A 15,744-nucleotide genomic window follows, 5' to 3' on the forward strand; every position below is an offset into this window, starting at 1 on the left:
TGATGGCATTGGAGCTATGTGTTGCTACACAGTCATGTGTGTACAAGGAATACAGGAGTGGGCTGAGAACACAGCCCTGTGGGGCTCCAGTGTTGAGGGTCAGTAATGAGGAGATGTTGCTGCCTATTCTAACCACCTGGCGTCTGCTTGACAGGAAGTCCAGGATCCAGCTGCACAGCGAGCTGTTTAAGCCCAGAGCCCGGAGTTTCTCATCTAGCTTGGAGGGCACTATGGTGTTGAATGCTGAGCTGTAGTCTACAAACAACATTCTCAAATAAGTGTTCTTTTTTCCCAGGTGGGAGAGAGCAGTGTGTATTGTAGATGCATCATGGCATCATCAGTGAAGCGGTTGTTGCGGTAAGCAAACTTCAATGGGTCTAGAGAGAGAGGCAGCACAGTGCAGATGTAATCTCTGATTAGTCTCTCAAAGCATTTGCTGATGATGGGGGTCAGAGCAACAGGACGCCAGTCATTTAAGCAAGTGATTTTGATTGCTTTGGAACAAGCACAATGGTGGACGTTTTAAAGCATGTGGGGACTACAGACAAAGAGAGGGAAAGGTTGAAAATGTCCATAAAAACACCAGCCAGCTGGTTCGCGCACGTTCTGGTGACACGGCCCGGAATGCCGTCTGGACCAGCGGCTTTGCGGATATTCAGCCGTCGGAAGGATCGGGTTACATCCGCTACAGAGACGGAGAGTGAACTAACCTCTGTAGCTTCGGCCGCGAGAGCTCTCTCCGCGAGGGCGGTGTTATTTCCCTCAAAACGAGCATAAAAAATATTTAGCTCATCCAGGAGAGAGGCAGCGGTGTTCATGGCGGAGTTTTTATTCCCTTTAAAGTCCGTGATGATGTTAATTCCCTGCCACATGCTTCTAGAGTTGGTGGTGTTAAACTGTCCTTCAATCTTGTTCCTGTACTGGCGTTTTGCTGTTCTGATAGTTTTTCGGAGGGCATAACTGGCTTGTTTATGCTCCTCCGCGTTCCCGAAATTAAAAGCGGAGGTCCGCACATTAAGTGCCGCGCGAACATCGCTATTAATCCATGGCTTCTGGTCGGAACGATGTCCTCTACGCACTTTCTGATGAAACACATTACGCTATCAGCATAAAGCTTGATGTCGTCATCAGAGGCAGACCGGAACATCTCCCAGTCCGTGTGATCAAAACAGTCTTGTAGAGTAGAGTCTGATTGGTCCGACCTGCACTGGATCATTCTGAGGGCGGGTGCTTCCTGTTTCAGTTTCTGTCTGTAAGAGGGCAGAAGCAGAATGGAAGAGTGTTCCGATTTGCCAAATGGTGGGCGGGGGAGGGATTTGTAGCCATCCCGGAATGGAGAGTAGCAATGGTCCAAAACCCGGTCCCCTCGTGTGTTGATACTAATGTGCTGGTGGTATTTTGGTGCGACTGATTTGAAACTGGCTTTATTAAAGTCCCCGGTCACAATGAACGCGGCCCCAGGGTGCGCGGTTTCCTGTTTGCTTATAATCCCATACATTTCCTTGAGTGCCCGGTCTGTGTCGGCTTGTGGCGGGATGTACACAGCAGTAATAATGACTGCTGTGAATTCCCTCGGTAGCCAGAATGGTTGACACAGAAGCATGAGAAATTCCAGATCAGGAGGGCAGAAAGACTTGATAGAATGGATTATATATATATATATATACAGGTGCATCTCAATAAATTAGAATGTCGTGGAAAAGTTCATTTATTTCAGTAATTCAACTCAAATTGTGAAACTCGTGTATTAAATAAATTCAATGCACACAGACTGAAGTAGTTTAAGTCTTTGGTTCTTTTAATTGTGACGATTTTGGCTCACATTTAACAAAAACCCACCAATTCACTATCTCAAAAAATTAGAATATTTTGACATGCCAATCAGCTAATCAACTCAAAACACCTGCAAAGGTTTCCTGAGCCTTCAAAATGGTCTCTCAGTTTGGTTCACTAGGCTACACAATCATGGGGAAGACTGCTGATCTGACAGTTGTCCAGAAGACAATCATTGACACCCTTCACAAGGAGGGTAAGCCACAAACATTCATTGCCAAATAAGCTGGCTGTTCACAGAGTGCTGTATCCAAGCATGTTAACAGAAAGTTGAGTGGAAGGAAAAAGTGTTGAAGAAAAAGATGCACAACCAACCGAGAGAACCGCAGCCTTATGATTGTCCAGCAAAATCGATTCAAGAATTTGGGTGAACTTCACAAGGAATGGACTGAGGCTGGGGTCAAGGCATCAAGAGCCACCACACACAGACATGTCAAAGAATTTGGCTACAGTTGTCGTATTCCTCTTGTTAAGCCACTCCTGAACCACAGACAACATCAGAGGCGTCTTACCTGGGCTAATGAGAAGAAGAACTGGACTGTTGCCCAGTGTTCCAAAGTCCTCTTTTCAGGTGAGAGCAAGTTTTGTATTTCATTTGGAAACCAAGGTCCTAGAGTCTGGAGGAAGGGTGGAGAAGCTCATAGCCCAAGTTGCTTGAAGTCCAGTGTTAAGTTTCCACAGTCTGTGATGATTTGGGTTGCAATGTCATCTGCTGGTGTTGGTCCATTGTGTTTTTTGAAAACCAAAGTCACTGCACCTGTTTACCAAGAAATTTTGGAGCACTTCATGCTTCCTTCTCCTGACCAGCTTTTTAAAGATGCTGATTTCATTTTCCAGCAGGATTTGGCACCTGCCCACACTGCCAAAAGCACCAAAAATTGGTTAAATGACCATGGTGTTGGTGTGCTTGACTGGCCAGCAAACTCACCAGACCTGAACCCCATAGAGAATCTATGGGGTATTGTCAAGAGGAAAATGAGAAACAAGAGACCAAAAAATGCAGATGAGCTGAAGGCCACTGTCAAAGAAACCTGGGCTTCCATACCACCTCAGCAGTGCCACAAACTGATCACCTCCATGCCACGCCGAATTGAGGCAGTAATTAAAGCAAAAAGGAGCCCCTACCAAGTATTGAGTACATATACAGTAAATGAACATACTTTCCAGAAGGCCAACAATTCACTAAAAATGTTTTTTTATTGGTCTTATGATGTATTCTAATTTTTTGAGATGGTGAATTGGTGGGTTTTTGTTAAATGTGAGCCAAAATCATCACAATTAAAAGAACCAAAGACTTAAACTACTTCAGTCTGTGTGCATTGAATTTATTTAATACACGAGTTTCACAATTTGAGTTGAATTACTGAAATAAATGAACTTTTCCACGACATTCTAATTTATTGAGATGCACCTGTATATATATATAAAATTTCCAAATAATAATAATAAAAAAAAAACAATGTAAACAATGACGCGCTTCCTGACTCCTCCTCCACATGACACGTGACCTTACCAACGAGCTTACGTCATCCCTCTCATGAGCGCACGTCACAGAGGTGTACGGAAGCGAACATTTGTAGTTAAAAGTATTGTTTTGTTTCTAAAAATAATCAATCGTTTGCGTTCAGAAGAACTTTATTTGTTGACTGGAGTCGTGTGGATTATTTTGATGCATCCTAAATATGCATTTTGGACCGTCAAAAACTGGAGTACATTCACTTGCATTGTTTAGAGGAGGAGGCCAGAAATGAAATCCTAAAAGTCTTAAATTCTGTTTTGATGAAGAAAGAAACTCAGATACATCTTGGATGGCCTGAGGGTGAGTAAATTATCAGCAAATTTTCATTTTTGGGTGAACTATTCCTTTAAGGGAGTAGGAAATGTTTGTAAAATATTTTTCCATGAAATAATCGCTTACAGCACCTTTAAGATGGGATAGAATTAAGTATTTTAACACTGAAAAAGTTACATACTTCAGCTTTAAGTTTAAAAGGCATCATCCATTGCAATACAGAGGGATAAAAAACGTAGTAATGTATTACACACAGTACTTCATTGGTTTCTTAACTTTTTTGTTAAAGGTGCAGTATGTAAGATTCAGAAACCCTTGTTATTAATGACACCTGTGGCCGTTAAGTGAACTGCAGCCAGCTACCTGTTGCTCGTGCTCGTGCACACACTCCATAGGGACGCGAGCGAGCATCGACCAAAACAATGACGTAACGTACAAAGAGAGAAAGTGATTCACCGGCATCATGCTGACAGATGAGGTAGCATAATTAAAATTACAGTTATGATTGTTTTACTGCAAACTTTGAGACTGTATATTATATTTGACTCTCCAGTGCTGGAACAGGGCTAAAACAAAGTGTGGATATAGGTCTGACTATGCGAGACTGTAGTTTGAAGTAATCACTTTTCTTTGCATGATACATTGACTGCATTTATACAATAGCCTATGTCGGCTGAGAGACCCAGTATTTCAATAGAGTGATGATAGCCAAATTTTAAAATATCTTTAATCTTTAAACCACAGCTGAAATGAGGTTTCTAATACAGCTGCTGCACAGAAAGTTTGGCTCCTGTAATCCACTGCACTCTATTTTCTTCTTCTTCTCCTTCTTCTTTCAGTAAGCTGTGATAACGTAATATTGGAAATTTATTTTGCTGTTGGAGCAAACGAGTAAACAAAAAAAAAATTTCTGTGGTCTCCCATTCACCTCTAATGTTTTACTTCTGCATTCGAAACCCGGTTATGTGAAAAGTGTCAGGTTCAGTGATTGAGTTTGGATTGAAAGTACTAAAGAGGGAAGAGGCTGTTTTGCCTTTCGGCAGACTGGACTCTTTTGTATTTTATTTTATCTTTCATTTAATAATTTTCATTTAAATATTTTTTTTTTTTTAAATGAGTGTGCTGGTTCAAGTACTTTTAACTCTGGTGCGTTACGGTACAACAATGCCTACTAGAGGTTTGGCGTCGAATTGCTGCACCCTGTTTGTGCTGTAGCCTACAGTTAAACTGTGAATTAATGAATGAAAATCCAGCTCACCAAGTCCAATAATGCTGGTACTTTTTATTCTGTTTGGAAATATATACCAGCATCCACTCCACATTTGCAGAAACACATTCCAGTAAGAATCAGACATGAAATTAGTCAGAAGATTTGTGTATGTGTCTATCATGGACCACTAGAGGGGGTATGGGGATACATTACTTGCAATCATGTGACTTGAACAGCTCTGATCACAACAAAGACTGTAGACAGTAATTCATACAGTATGTGAACACTGAACAGTGACTGTTAGAGTAGCATTACTGGATTAAGTAAAAGGATAATGAAACTAAGATTTATTTGGATGGTTGTTCTGTACAAAAATGTTCTGTTTCTCACCCACACCTATCATATCACTTTTTGAAGACATAGATTTAAACACTGGAGTCTTATGGATTACTTCTATGCTGCCTTTATATGCTTTTTAGAGCATCAAAATTTGGTTCCCATTCACATGCATTGTAAGGACCTACAGAGCTGAGATATTCTCCTAAAAATCTTTGTTTGTGTTTAGCAGAAGAAAGAAAGTCTTACACATCTGGGGTGGAATGAGGGTTAGTAAATGGTGAGAGGAGTTTCATTTTTGGGTGAACTATCCCTTTAAGTTAGAGATTACTTAAACACTGTGCCCTTTAGTCCCAGTCCCAACGCACAAAATATGTTGTTATAGTACTGAAAGTCACTTTAGGTGACATGTCTGCTCAATGGAAGCCCCTAACATTTTTAATGTATTCTCAGATATATATTCTCACTTCCTGAATGCAAAAATCAGTGGCTCACACCGTCCGATTTAATGGCACCAATAGATCACACACCTAAATAATTTGAATATTTCACTTGTGCAATTAAATCTAAGACAAATATGCAGAATGGGCGGAACAAGTGGTAATTTTTCCGATCATTTCCTTTGTATGTGTAAAGAGTCATAAAAAGCCATGCTGACATGTTGGGGCAAGTCCTTGATGTTTGCAGTTTACACTGATTCTTGTTGCATTATTTGACTGTGAGCCAGATTGTATCAACCCAGCCTACCTACCTACCCATCCATCCATCCATCTATCTAATTTTAACTTTCACTGTAGGCTAATCTCTTTCTCTCTGCCCTCTTTCAGTGCTCGACCAACCCCGCTGCTCTCCACAGGTGATCGGTGTCTCTCTCCAACCAATGAAGACGCAAAACTTATTAACCCTTTACTGGCCGAACCAGATCTTTCTAGGAGTCTGTACTGAGCTGGACTTCATCGTAAAACAAACGTCTGCTTGCTACTTTTTCGCCAACAGAGTCGAGTTGAGTTTAATTCAAAGTGAAAGCGCAGTGGATCTATGCGCAATGGGGCCATCGGTGATCTTTACGCACGGATTATTCGCCTGTTTCATCGGACATACGAACTCGGGTTTACTACTACACCACGGTTCTACTGCAGTAACATCGAGATTCCCCCCCCCAAAAAAAAAAAAAAAAAAAAACAGGAAGATTTTAGAGTTGGCCATGCGTTTGGTTTGTGTGCCCTCGTATTTTGCCCCCGAACTCCCCAAATCCCCTCGCAAGGCTTTTGGGAATCTGGTTCTTGACACGATTAAATGAGTAGTCACCAACCACTCTGGTGGTTAAACGCGTAAGTTACTCTTATACATCAATCCTTTTATGTACTATAATTTTTTTTGATTGTTGGATTGAGGCATTGGGAAATTCTAGCTTCCAGACTCTGTGGTTCCTGGTTTGGTCAAGGGCCATTGAGATGTAAATAATCTGGCATGACAAAATGAGATCTAACGGTGGCCTGTTGTGTCGCTTTAAGGCATTTTTCTGCTGTATTTAATATTTGATCTGCATGACAATAGCAGCTTTAATAATACAGTAAGCACAACACACTCGGCCTGATGGTAGTAAACTGATCAAAATGAATTTAATGCACTTTTAAAGATGCACTTGTTTAAATGAAGATTGCTCAGTGCCAGTTTTCCCTGTTCGGACCTCTCTGGAGTTGAACACACAAATAGAACTTGACTTTTTTTTTTTTTTTTTTTTTTTTTTTTTGTTTATGGTAAAAAATACACACAAAATCAAGTGTCAGCAACATTGTGATCCTCCATATTGACATTTCTCCGTCTTTTGCGTTGTTATTTGTGATGTTTTACCGTCTATTAAACAGAACAATGTAAAATGTAACGAACTTTGTGTCCGTCCTCAAAGCAGCTTTGGTCGGTTTTGTTGCGTCAGTATAGACGTCTTGAATCGAACGTTTCTGTATTTTTTCAACATCCGTTGCGGACGTGTTTGAGCATTCACTTCCGCAGGTTGTAGCCTAATACACAATGATTATGATTTTTGTAATAAAAACTGATTTAATTGGAAATTTCCTGCGTTGTTAAAAATCATGCCATGAGTCTGATCTCTCTCCGCATTTTCTGTCAAGTCATCTCGTAATTACAAGGTGTGTATATATATATATATATATATATATATATATATATGCTTTAACAGTCTTGCAAGTTTGGATCTGTATGTTAATGTGTGTGTGTGATCATGTAACAGCATTGACCCCCTCAGTGTCCAGATACATGATCTAATTTCAGCTGTTACCGCCTCAGATGGGCGGGGCTTGATCAAGTGTATATGAGGATATGACTTTATAATACAGAATGTTAGTTGCTACATTTACTGTACAAAACTGCTTTTTAAAAGCACTGGTTTTCTATGTTTGTCGTACTCCTTTATATTAAACTATGTAGGCTATTTTGGGATTTATTAATAATAATAATAATAATAATAATAATAATAATAATGTGTGTGTGTGTGTGTGTACTAGTATCCTCCAAACTAAATGATCTCCCTAATATGTTTATAGAAGCTGTTTTGTAAGGCAAGGGTTTTATAAATATAATAAACTATATAAAACTCAATATTAAGGTAGATTTGGGTGTTCTTAGGGAAAGTGTAGTAGGGTATGACGGGGCTAGAGGCCCCCCGGGGTAAAAGGCCATTTTGATTTTATTTTCTCCCAAAACACATGGCAACAAAAACTACCACAGTACTTTCCTTAACACCTGTTTGTCACTATACAGCGCAAAATATTCCTGATCCGTGAGATCACTGTGTGCAGCTAGTGTCTGAAGTTTGATTGTGAGGTCATTTGATCTCATTTGATCTTTTAAAATTTGGCAAATGTATGTTGCTAATGAGAATCCCTCACATTTTGAGACAAAACACTTATTTGTCATTTTCAGTTTTGTTCAAGGTGAATAACCCTTTAAGCTCTGAAGGTGTTTTTAAAGATTTCCTGTTTCAGTGGCATACCCAAAAATAAAGGCTTATAACTATACCAGAAAAAAAAAGGAGGGTCAAGTGTTTGGTGTCATTGTAAAGAAAACTTTTCAAAAAAATTTTTTTTTATATATTATGATACAGTCTGAGAATCTCAGCCTAAGAAACTGCTGAAAAATCACAGAAACAAATTGAGGCAAAAATGTACTTTTTTTTTTTTTTCTCCCCTTATTTTTCTGATTTGACATTATATATCTCTGGGTGTAAATAAGATGGCTCTGGAAAAACTGATTTTGTTTTGTTCCTAATCATGTCAACTGTATCTGAGATTTTCTTTGTGTGTGTGTGTGTGTGTGTGTGTGTGTGTGTGTGTGTTGATACAACAAAGCAATCAAAAGTTATAGCATAAAAAAAATAATTTATCCTAGTGTACAAAAACGCCTCCATGTGTCCAAAAGCCTCTCCAAACAAATAAATCATAATAATTGTACATAAGAACTAATTGCACATGCAAACACAATAATGACTAAAGGTTTGCATAGCATGTAGTCAGGGACCAACCTTGTCATGATGGAGCAGCTGAATGACCTCTCCCTGCTTTGGGGACAGTGTTATTTGCAAGATTGGAGCAAGTATCTCATTTTATTAAATGCATCCACGAGACATTGCAGAATAAGTGTAATATCTGATGTGGCTGGAATAGTTGCGATACCCACACACTGCCAGTCTCTGCATACCTGGGAGCTCCTGCTCTTTAAAACTGTTCAGGCGGATTGTGAAGATACACTTTATCGACCAGCTGTGGGTTAAAAACTTCAGAATGACAAGCGCTGTGTTCAAAGAATTGTGTGCCAAGGTTGGACCTTTCGGTGGGCTAGTCACATCAAGCTATCGCATACTCAACACATGCACGAATGGTCAAAACACAACCATTTTGCACTCCTCCTAGTGCATTAAATTTTAAGCAAATTTAGAAAGTTTATGTGCATATCAAGCATTTCCATTCAGGATTTCTTATGTGCAATTTCAAAATGTGCATAAAAATAGTTGGATGGAAACCCACCTAATGAGTCTGCATCGAGTCTGTCATTTACATGGCGCCATCTCCTGGCGGCCACATGTAACGTTGTGCTTCATGTGGATTATCTAATGATCTATGCATCCGATTGCCTTGTGTGTGGGCTCATTTGAAAGATAATTGCTGAACCTGGACCTTTTTTCTACAAATCTTCAAAAGTGTTTTGCAGAAGAAAGAAAGTCATATACATCTCAGATGGCATGAGGGTGAGTAAATTATCAGAGAATTTTCATTTTTTGGTGAACTATCCCTTTAAGTGGGGGGAGTAGGTTTGTTCTGAAAAATGTTCATAGTGGGCTCACATTGACTGATCAATCACAATGGAGATTCATTTGTTTATAGAATACTTGAGATTTTATGAAATGCCAAATGTGATTGAAATGAACAGAAAATGGTAAATTTATTTATTTATTTATTTATCTGGATATTTTGAACAAGTATGATCTTAATATGTTACTCAAAAAGCATCTTGCCATCTCAAAAGTGTTTAGATGTAGTTGAAATGTTTTCCCTATAACTATTGTTCCTATTTTTACATGATATCACTTTAACCCTCATTTTACCCCAAGTGCCTTTTACCCCCTCACCTTTTTTCTTTTTTTTTTTTTTAAATCAAAACAATGTTTCCATTATTGTGTGGCTCCATCAATTTTATATATCATTTTTTTTTTATTATTTATTTATTTATTTATTTTTTTTTTGTAAATGTATTTTTAGTGTATTAAGGCCTATTTAGCCCAGTTGTACTCTAGTATTTTTCGTAAATTTCAGGTTTGGTGTGTTTTACGGTATATGTTGTAATGTTACACAATTATTTGATTACAGTTTCTGTTAGTCAAATCAGCGGTTTTATATTGTTACCTTTTCCATTTTTGTTGTTTCATGAATTATTTGTTACATTCCATGATAGTACACGTACATCACCCAGACGTCTATTTGATGTGTGTGTTTACATCTGGAATATGTACACTTACTGAGCACTTTATTAGGAACCCCTGTACACCTATATATTCATACGATTATCTAATCAGCCAGTCGTGGGGCAGCAGTGCATAAAATCATGCAGATACGGGTCAGGAGCTTCAGTGAAATGTTCACATCAATGATCAGAATGGGGGAAAAATTTGATCTCTGTGATTTAGACCATGACATGATTGTTGGTGCCAGATGGGCTGGTTTGAGTATTTCTGTAACTGCTGATCTCCTGGGATTTTCACGCACAACTGTCTCTAGAATTTACTCCGAATGGTTTCAAAAACAAAAACATCCAGTGAGGGGCAGTTCTGTGGATGGAAATGGCTTGTTGATGAGAGAGGTCAACGGATAATGGCCAGACTAGTTTGAGCTGACAGAAAGGCTACGGTAACTCAGATAACCGCTCTGTACAATTGTAGTGAGAAGAAAAGCATCTCAGAATACACAACATGTCAAACCATGAGGATGATGGGGTACAAAAGCAGAAGACCACATCTGGCACTTTATTAGGACCATAGTGTTCCTAATAAAGTGCACAGTGAGTATATATATATATTTTTTTTTATTATTATTTTTTTTTTTGGTTTTTTGCTAAAGACGTTTCTTTGCAGATGTCAATAAGACATTTATCAGATGTCCTTGAGATGTTTATGATTTAGAATGTTTGAAAATCTGATCTTTTTAAGATATTTAGCAGATTTTATTTAGAATGTGATGCTTTCCAGATGAAACGCTCTGAAGCCAACATCTATCTCTGTGTCTGTCTGTCTTATCCTGCATGCCCCAGATTCAATGAGTCATTGAATCAGAGTCAAGGTTGCTATGCTGTTTGTTTGCCCATCCCAACAATGTTTTGACTGTACACATTGACATTGATTTAAGATTGAAAAATTACATTATCTGATGGCTGTTATAGGGTGTAAATTAATACATAAATGGCAACAACAAAAAAATACAGTCATGGAGTGAATAATGTTGGGGTATTTTATTTCTGAGCACAATTTTTATACAGTAAGTTGGCCTCAGTCTGATAGTGACTCAGTTTGCCAGCTAACAACAGATAATGTTGATTAGCTAGCTAGCTAGCTAGCATCAAACTGATACTTTCAGCATGACTGCTTTCCTGTTAGAGTTGTAACCCCTGTTTTACAATCTTAAATCCTTTGTAAACTGTTTTACAGTTTGTTTGTTTAATTGTTACTCTTTTCTTAAAATGTAATCCGTTTTGTTTTCAGGTTGAACAGTCCTAACGATGGATAATTTGGATGCTGTTTTGTGCATTTTTGCCCTTGTCTGTATAATAACTCAAAGATGGAAAGGTTAGTAATGCATTTGCTTGTATTTGATGTCGATTTTCCATGTTTTGTGTCATTGTGCGGTGACTGTTTGTTGTGCTTGAGATGGTTTGATCTCAGAAGTGGGAAGAAGATTTATAGCCCAATGAGTTGTGATCCAGTAATTATGTAATCAAATAAGCTTAGTACTAAAGTGTTATCAAAGGCACTGGTTTGCTTTTAACAGAGGTATAGCTAGTTTCTATTAGATAGTGTTGGCATTGACCATGACAGTAGTGTCACTGTGACCTAGTGCTTTTGTTATGACAGATTAGGATCCAACGGAAAACGTTTTATTTGTCTTTATTTCACCAGAAGAGGGCACTGCGTCCTCACACAAGATGCTTGACTGAATGGAACAGTTCATTGTCAACAGGCACCTAGTAGTAGTTTTTCTGCAAAAGCGTTGTTGAAAAACGTACTAGTAGGGAAAAAAAAAAAAATAGATTTAGGCTAGTACAAAGGACTGAAAAGAAGTCTAATTATAAATTGTATTGTTCATACTTGTCATACATTTCAAGCTGATATTTATTAAAGGAATAGTTCACCAAAAAATGTATATTCTGTCATCATTTACTCACCCTCATGTTGTACCAAACCGTTATGACTTTTTATTCCATAGAACATGTATGGCCAAAATGTTAGCTTCTGTCACCATTCACTTTTATTGATTCTTCTTGCCATACAATGGAAGTGAATGGTGACTGAAGCTAACATTTTGCGTAACATCTCATGTGTTCCATAAAAGTGTCATATGGGTTTGGAACAACATGAGGGTTGGTAAATGATGACTGGATTTTCATTTTTGGGTGATCTGTTCCTTTAAATTTATCACTGTTTTGTATCATCATTTTGCCTACTAGTTAACTATTATTATAAATGGTTCTGCTGTTACAATTTTTTTAAAGTGAAAATATTCCATGTAGTCTATCAAAAAGTATAGTAATATAGTTAAAAAAAAAAAAAAGGCATGCATAATAATTTTAAAAGATTTAGCAAAATGCTCTTTAAAATAGTTTTTATAGTAGTTTTTATAGTTCTACAATAGTAAGGATAAATGTTTGCATACACACACACACACACACACACACATACATATATATAGCGAACAAGTTTTTCACAATTCCTGACATTTAATCGTAGAAAACATTCTCTGTCTTAGGTCAGTTAGGATCACTACTTTAAGAATGTGAAATAATAATAGTAGAGAGAATGATTTATTTCAGCTTTTATTTCATTCATCACATTCCCAGTGGGTCAGAAGTTTACATAGACTCTGTTAGTATTTGGTAGCATTGCCTTCAAATTGTTACACTTGGGTCAAAAGTTTTGGGTAGCCTTCTACAAGCTTCTCTCAATAAGTTGCTGGAATTTTGGCCCATTCCTCCAGACAGAACTGATGTAACTGAGTCAGGTTTGTAGGCCTCTTTGCTCGCACATGCTTTTTCAGTTCTGCCCACAAATTTTCTTTCATATTGAGGTCAGGGCTTTGTGATGGCCTCTTCAATACCTTGACTTTGTTGTCCTTAAGCCATTTTGCCACAACTGTGGAGATATGCTTGGGGTTATTTTCCATTTGGAAGACCCATTTGCAACCGAACTTTAAATCCCTGGCTGATGTTTTGAGATGCTGCTTCAATATATCCACACAATTTTCCTTCCTCATGATGCCATCTATTTTGTGAAGTGCACCAGTCCCTCCTGCAACAAAGCACCCCCATCCTTCACGGTTTGGATGGTGTTCTTCTGCTTGCAAGCCTCACCCTTTTTCCTTCAAACATAATGATGGTCATTATGGCCAAGCAGTTACATTTTTGTTTCATTAGACCAGAGGACATTTCTCCAAAAAGTAAGATATCTGTCCCCATGTGCACTTGCAAACTGTAGGTTTTGGAGCATTGGCTTCCATCAGGTTATGTCGATAAAGGGCTAATTTTGCTGTGGATATAGATACTTGTCTACCTGTTTCCTCCAGCATCTTCACAAGATCCTTTGCTGTTGTTCTGGGATTGATTTGCACTTTTCACACCAAACTGCGTTCATCTCTAGGAGACAGAATGCATCTCCTTCCTGAGCGGTATGATGGCTGCGTGGTCCCATGGTGTTTATACTTGCATACTATTGTTTGTTCAGATGAACGTGGTACCTTCAGGTGTTTGGAAATTGCTCCCAAGGATGAACCAGAATTGTGGAGGTCCATATTTATTTTTATTTTATTATTTTTTTCTGAGGTCTTGGCTGATTTATTTTTATTTTCCCGTTATGTCAAGCAACGAGGCTCTGGGTTTGAAGGTACGCCTTAAAATACATCCACAGGTACACCTCCAATTCAGTACACCTCCTATCAGAAACTAATTGGCTAATTGTCTAAAGGTTTGACACCATTTTCTGGAATTTTCCAAGCTGCTTAAAAGCATAGTTAACTTAGTGTATGTAAACTTCTGACCCACTGGAATTGTGATATAGTCTGTTAAAAGTGAAACAATTTGTCTGTAAACAATTGTTGGAAAAATTACTAATGTCATGCACAAAGTAAATGTCCTAAACCACTTGCCAAAACTATAGTTTGCTAATATGAAATCTGTGGAGTGGTTAAAAAATACGTTTTAATGACTTCAACCTAAGTGTATGTAAACTTCTGATTTGAACTGCGTGTGTGTGTATGTGTATATATATATATATATATATATATATATATATATATATATATATATATATATATATGTATAATCAAACTGAAATTCAAAATGTGGGGGCAAAACAATTTCCTCGTAATGATTGTTTTTTTAAACATCTAAAATAGTTCTTAATATTCTGATTTAGTCCTAGTTATACTGTACAAATTATTGCATAACATATATATATTTGAGTTGGACATATGTGTTGTGTTTTGTATGGGAGTATTAGGATGTGTGCGCGCATGTCTCGTGACCATGCTGGGTGTTGTGCGCGTTCACAGGATTGAGTGTGTGAGAGGGAGGAGGGGAGGACGCAAGTAGAGCTGTAGAGTTTTTAATGTCCGCCATGTTGTCAATGGCGCACTGAGGCAGCGCGCAAAGGAGAGAAACACACACCCGCCTCTGCGTTTCCTCGCTGGAGCTCTTCTATTCCTTCATTTTTCCTCATTCTCTAACTCCATCCACCCTCCTCCATGATATCTGTGGCGGTTTTATGGGTGATTGTGAGGGGATCGGATAGATTTATAGAGTAAAATGAGCAAACTGTCGTTCAGGGCGCGGGCGCTGGACGCTCTCAAACCGCTGCCCGTCTTTCGCTGCGAGGATCTGCCCGACCTGCACGAGTATGCGTCCATCAACCGCGCCGTGCCGCAGATGCCCACCGGCATGGAGAAGGACGAGGAATCGGTACGATTTTGACCACATATAAATCGGTTTTACTTGTCAATCTGCGCAGGTTGAGGTGCATCAAAATGGCCGCCTGTGCGTCTGGTGTTTTACACGGTATTTTGGAGCTGTTTTGCTGTGTTCATCGAATTTTACGCCTGGTATATCACATTGGATGTATTTGCTGGCTATTTGGGGTGTGAAAGTCGGGTTGTGTCGGGCCGTTTGGACGCGAATCGGGCTGCAAAACACAAAAGGAGTCATGTGACCGCTGATGGACCGACATTTTGTTGGAATTTTTTGTATTCCTGCAGGCTGCAGTGGCCCCGAGCGGCCGACAGAGGGCTTTGGAAAACCTGGAAATATCAGGGAATTTTAAAAATGAGATTTAAACAATGGAAATTACTAAAAAAAATTTAGATTAATATAATGAATGTAATTGTGAAATATTTTAGAAAAATTTCATAATTTCTTTGAGTGCAATTTGTAAATGTTTTTTTTTTTTTTCTTCTTTTTTTAGAAATCCTTATCCTGTAATACAACTGGGAAAGTAATAGAAATACTTTCTGCAATTAATATTAATACTTTTTTAGGTCTTCTCAGCTCTAAAATAGTTCAACTAGAAAGAGTTCTTTGTGGGGGCAGTTACTATAAAATTATCTTAAAAAATTCTCATCTTGTAATTATGAACAAGTAGAAAAGTTGGGGGGCAAGTGGTTGTCTCTTCGTTGAACCAGGATGTGGGTCCCAGAAGTTTCTGGGGGGGCACAAGGAAATGTAGGGGGGCAATGCCCCACCTTAGACCTAGCCATGTCCTGTGATGTGATGCTGCAGTTTGCATCTTTTGGGGCGTCAGGGGCCG

The 15,744-nt window shown here is 38.6% G+C and overlaps 1 protein-coding gene across 4 annotated transcripts in view; it reads left to right on the forward strand.

The window, feature by feature from the left end:
* The first annotated feature begins 6,083 nt into the window (after positions 1 to 6,083).
* Positions 6,084 to 15,744, forward strand: part of LOC127423108 (enhancer of polycomb homolog 1-like) — a 40,673-nt gene continuing 31,012 nt past the window's right edge. Inside the window, exons 1-2 of one of the 4 annotated variants that reach the window (XM_051667167.1) lie at positions 6,084 to 6,502; positions 11,440 to 11,523. Coding sequence is in view for 2 of the 4 variants with exons in the window: in XM_051667165.1 (XP_051523125.1) it covers positions 14,751 to 14,903 (153 nt within the window). In the remaining 2 variants the exon portion in view is untranslated. Of the gene's footprint in view, positions 6,503 to 11,439; positions 11,524 to 14,517; positions 14,904 to 15,744 lie in introns of those variants that run through there. The other 3 variants (XM_051667168.1, XM_051667165.1, XM_051667166.1) reach the window with 3 other exon arrangements.

This window comes from Myxocyprinus asiaticus, chromosome 32, assembly GCF_019703515.2.
Source record: "Myxocyprinus asiaticus isolate MX2 ecotype Aquarium Trade chromosome 32, UBuf_Myxa_2, whole genome shotgun sequence".
NCBI lineage: Eukaryota > Metazoa > Chordata > Actinopteri > Cypriniformes > Catostomidae > Myxocyprinus > Myxocyprinus asiaticus.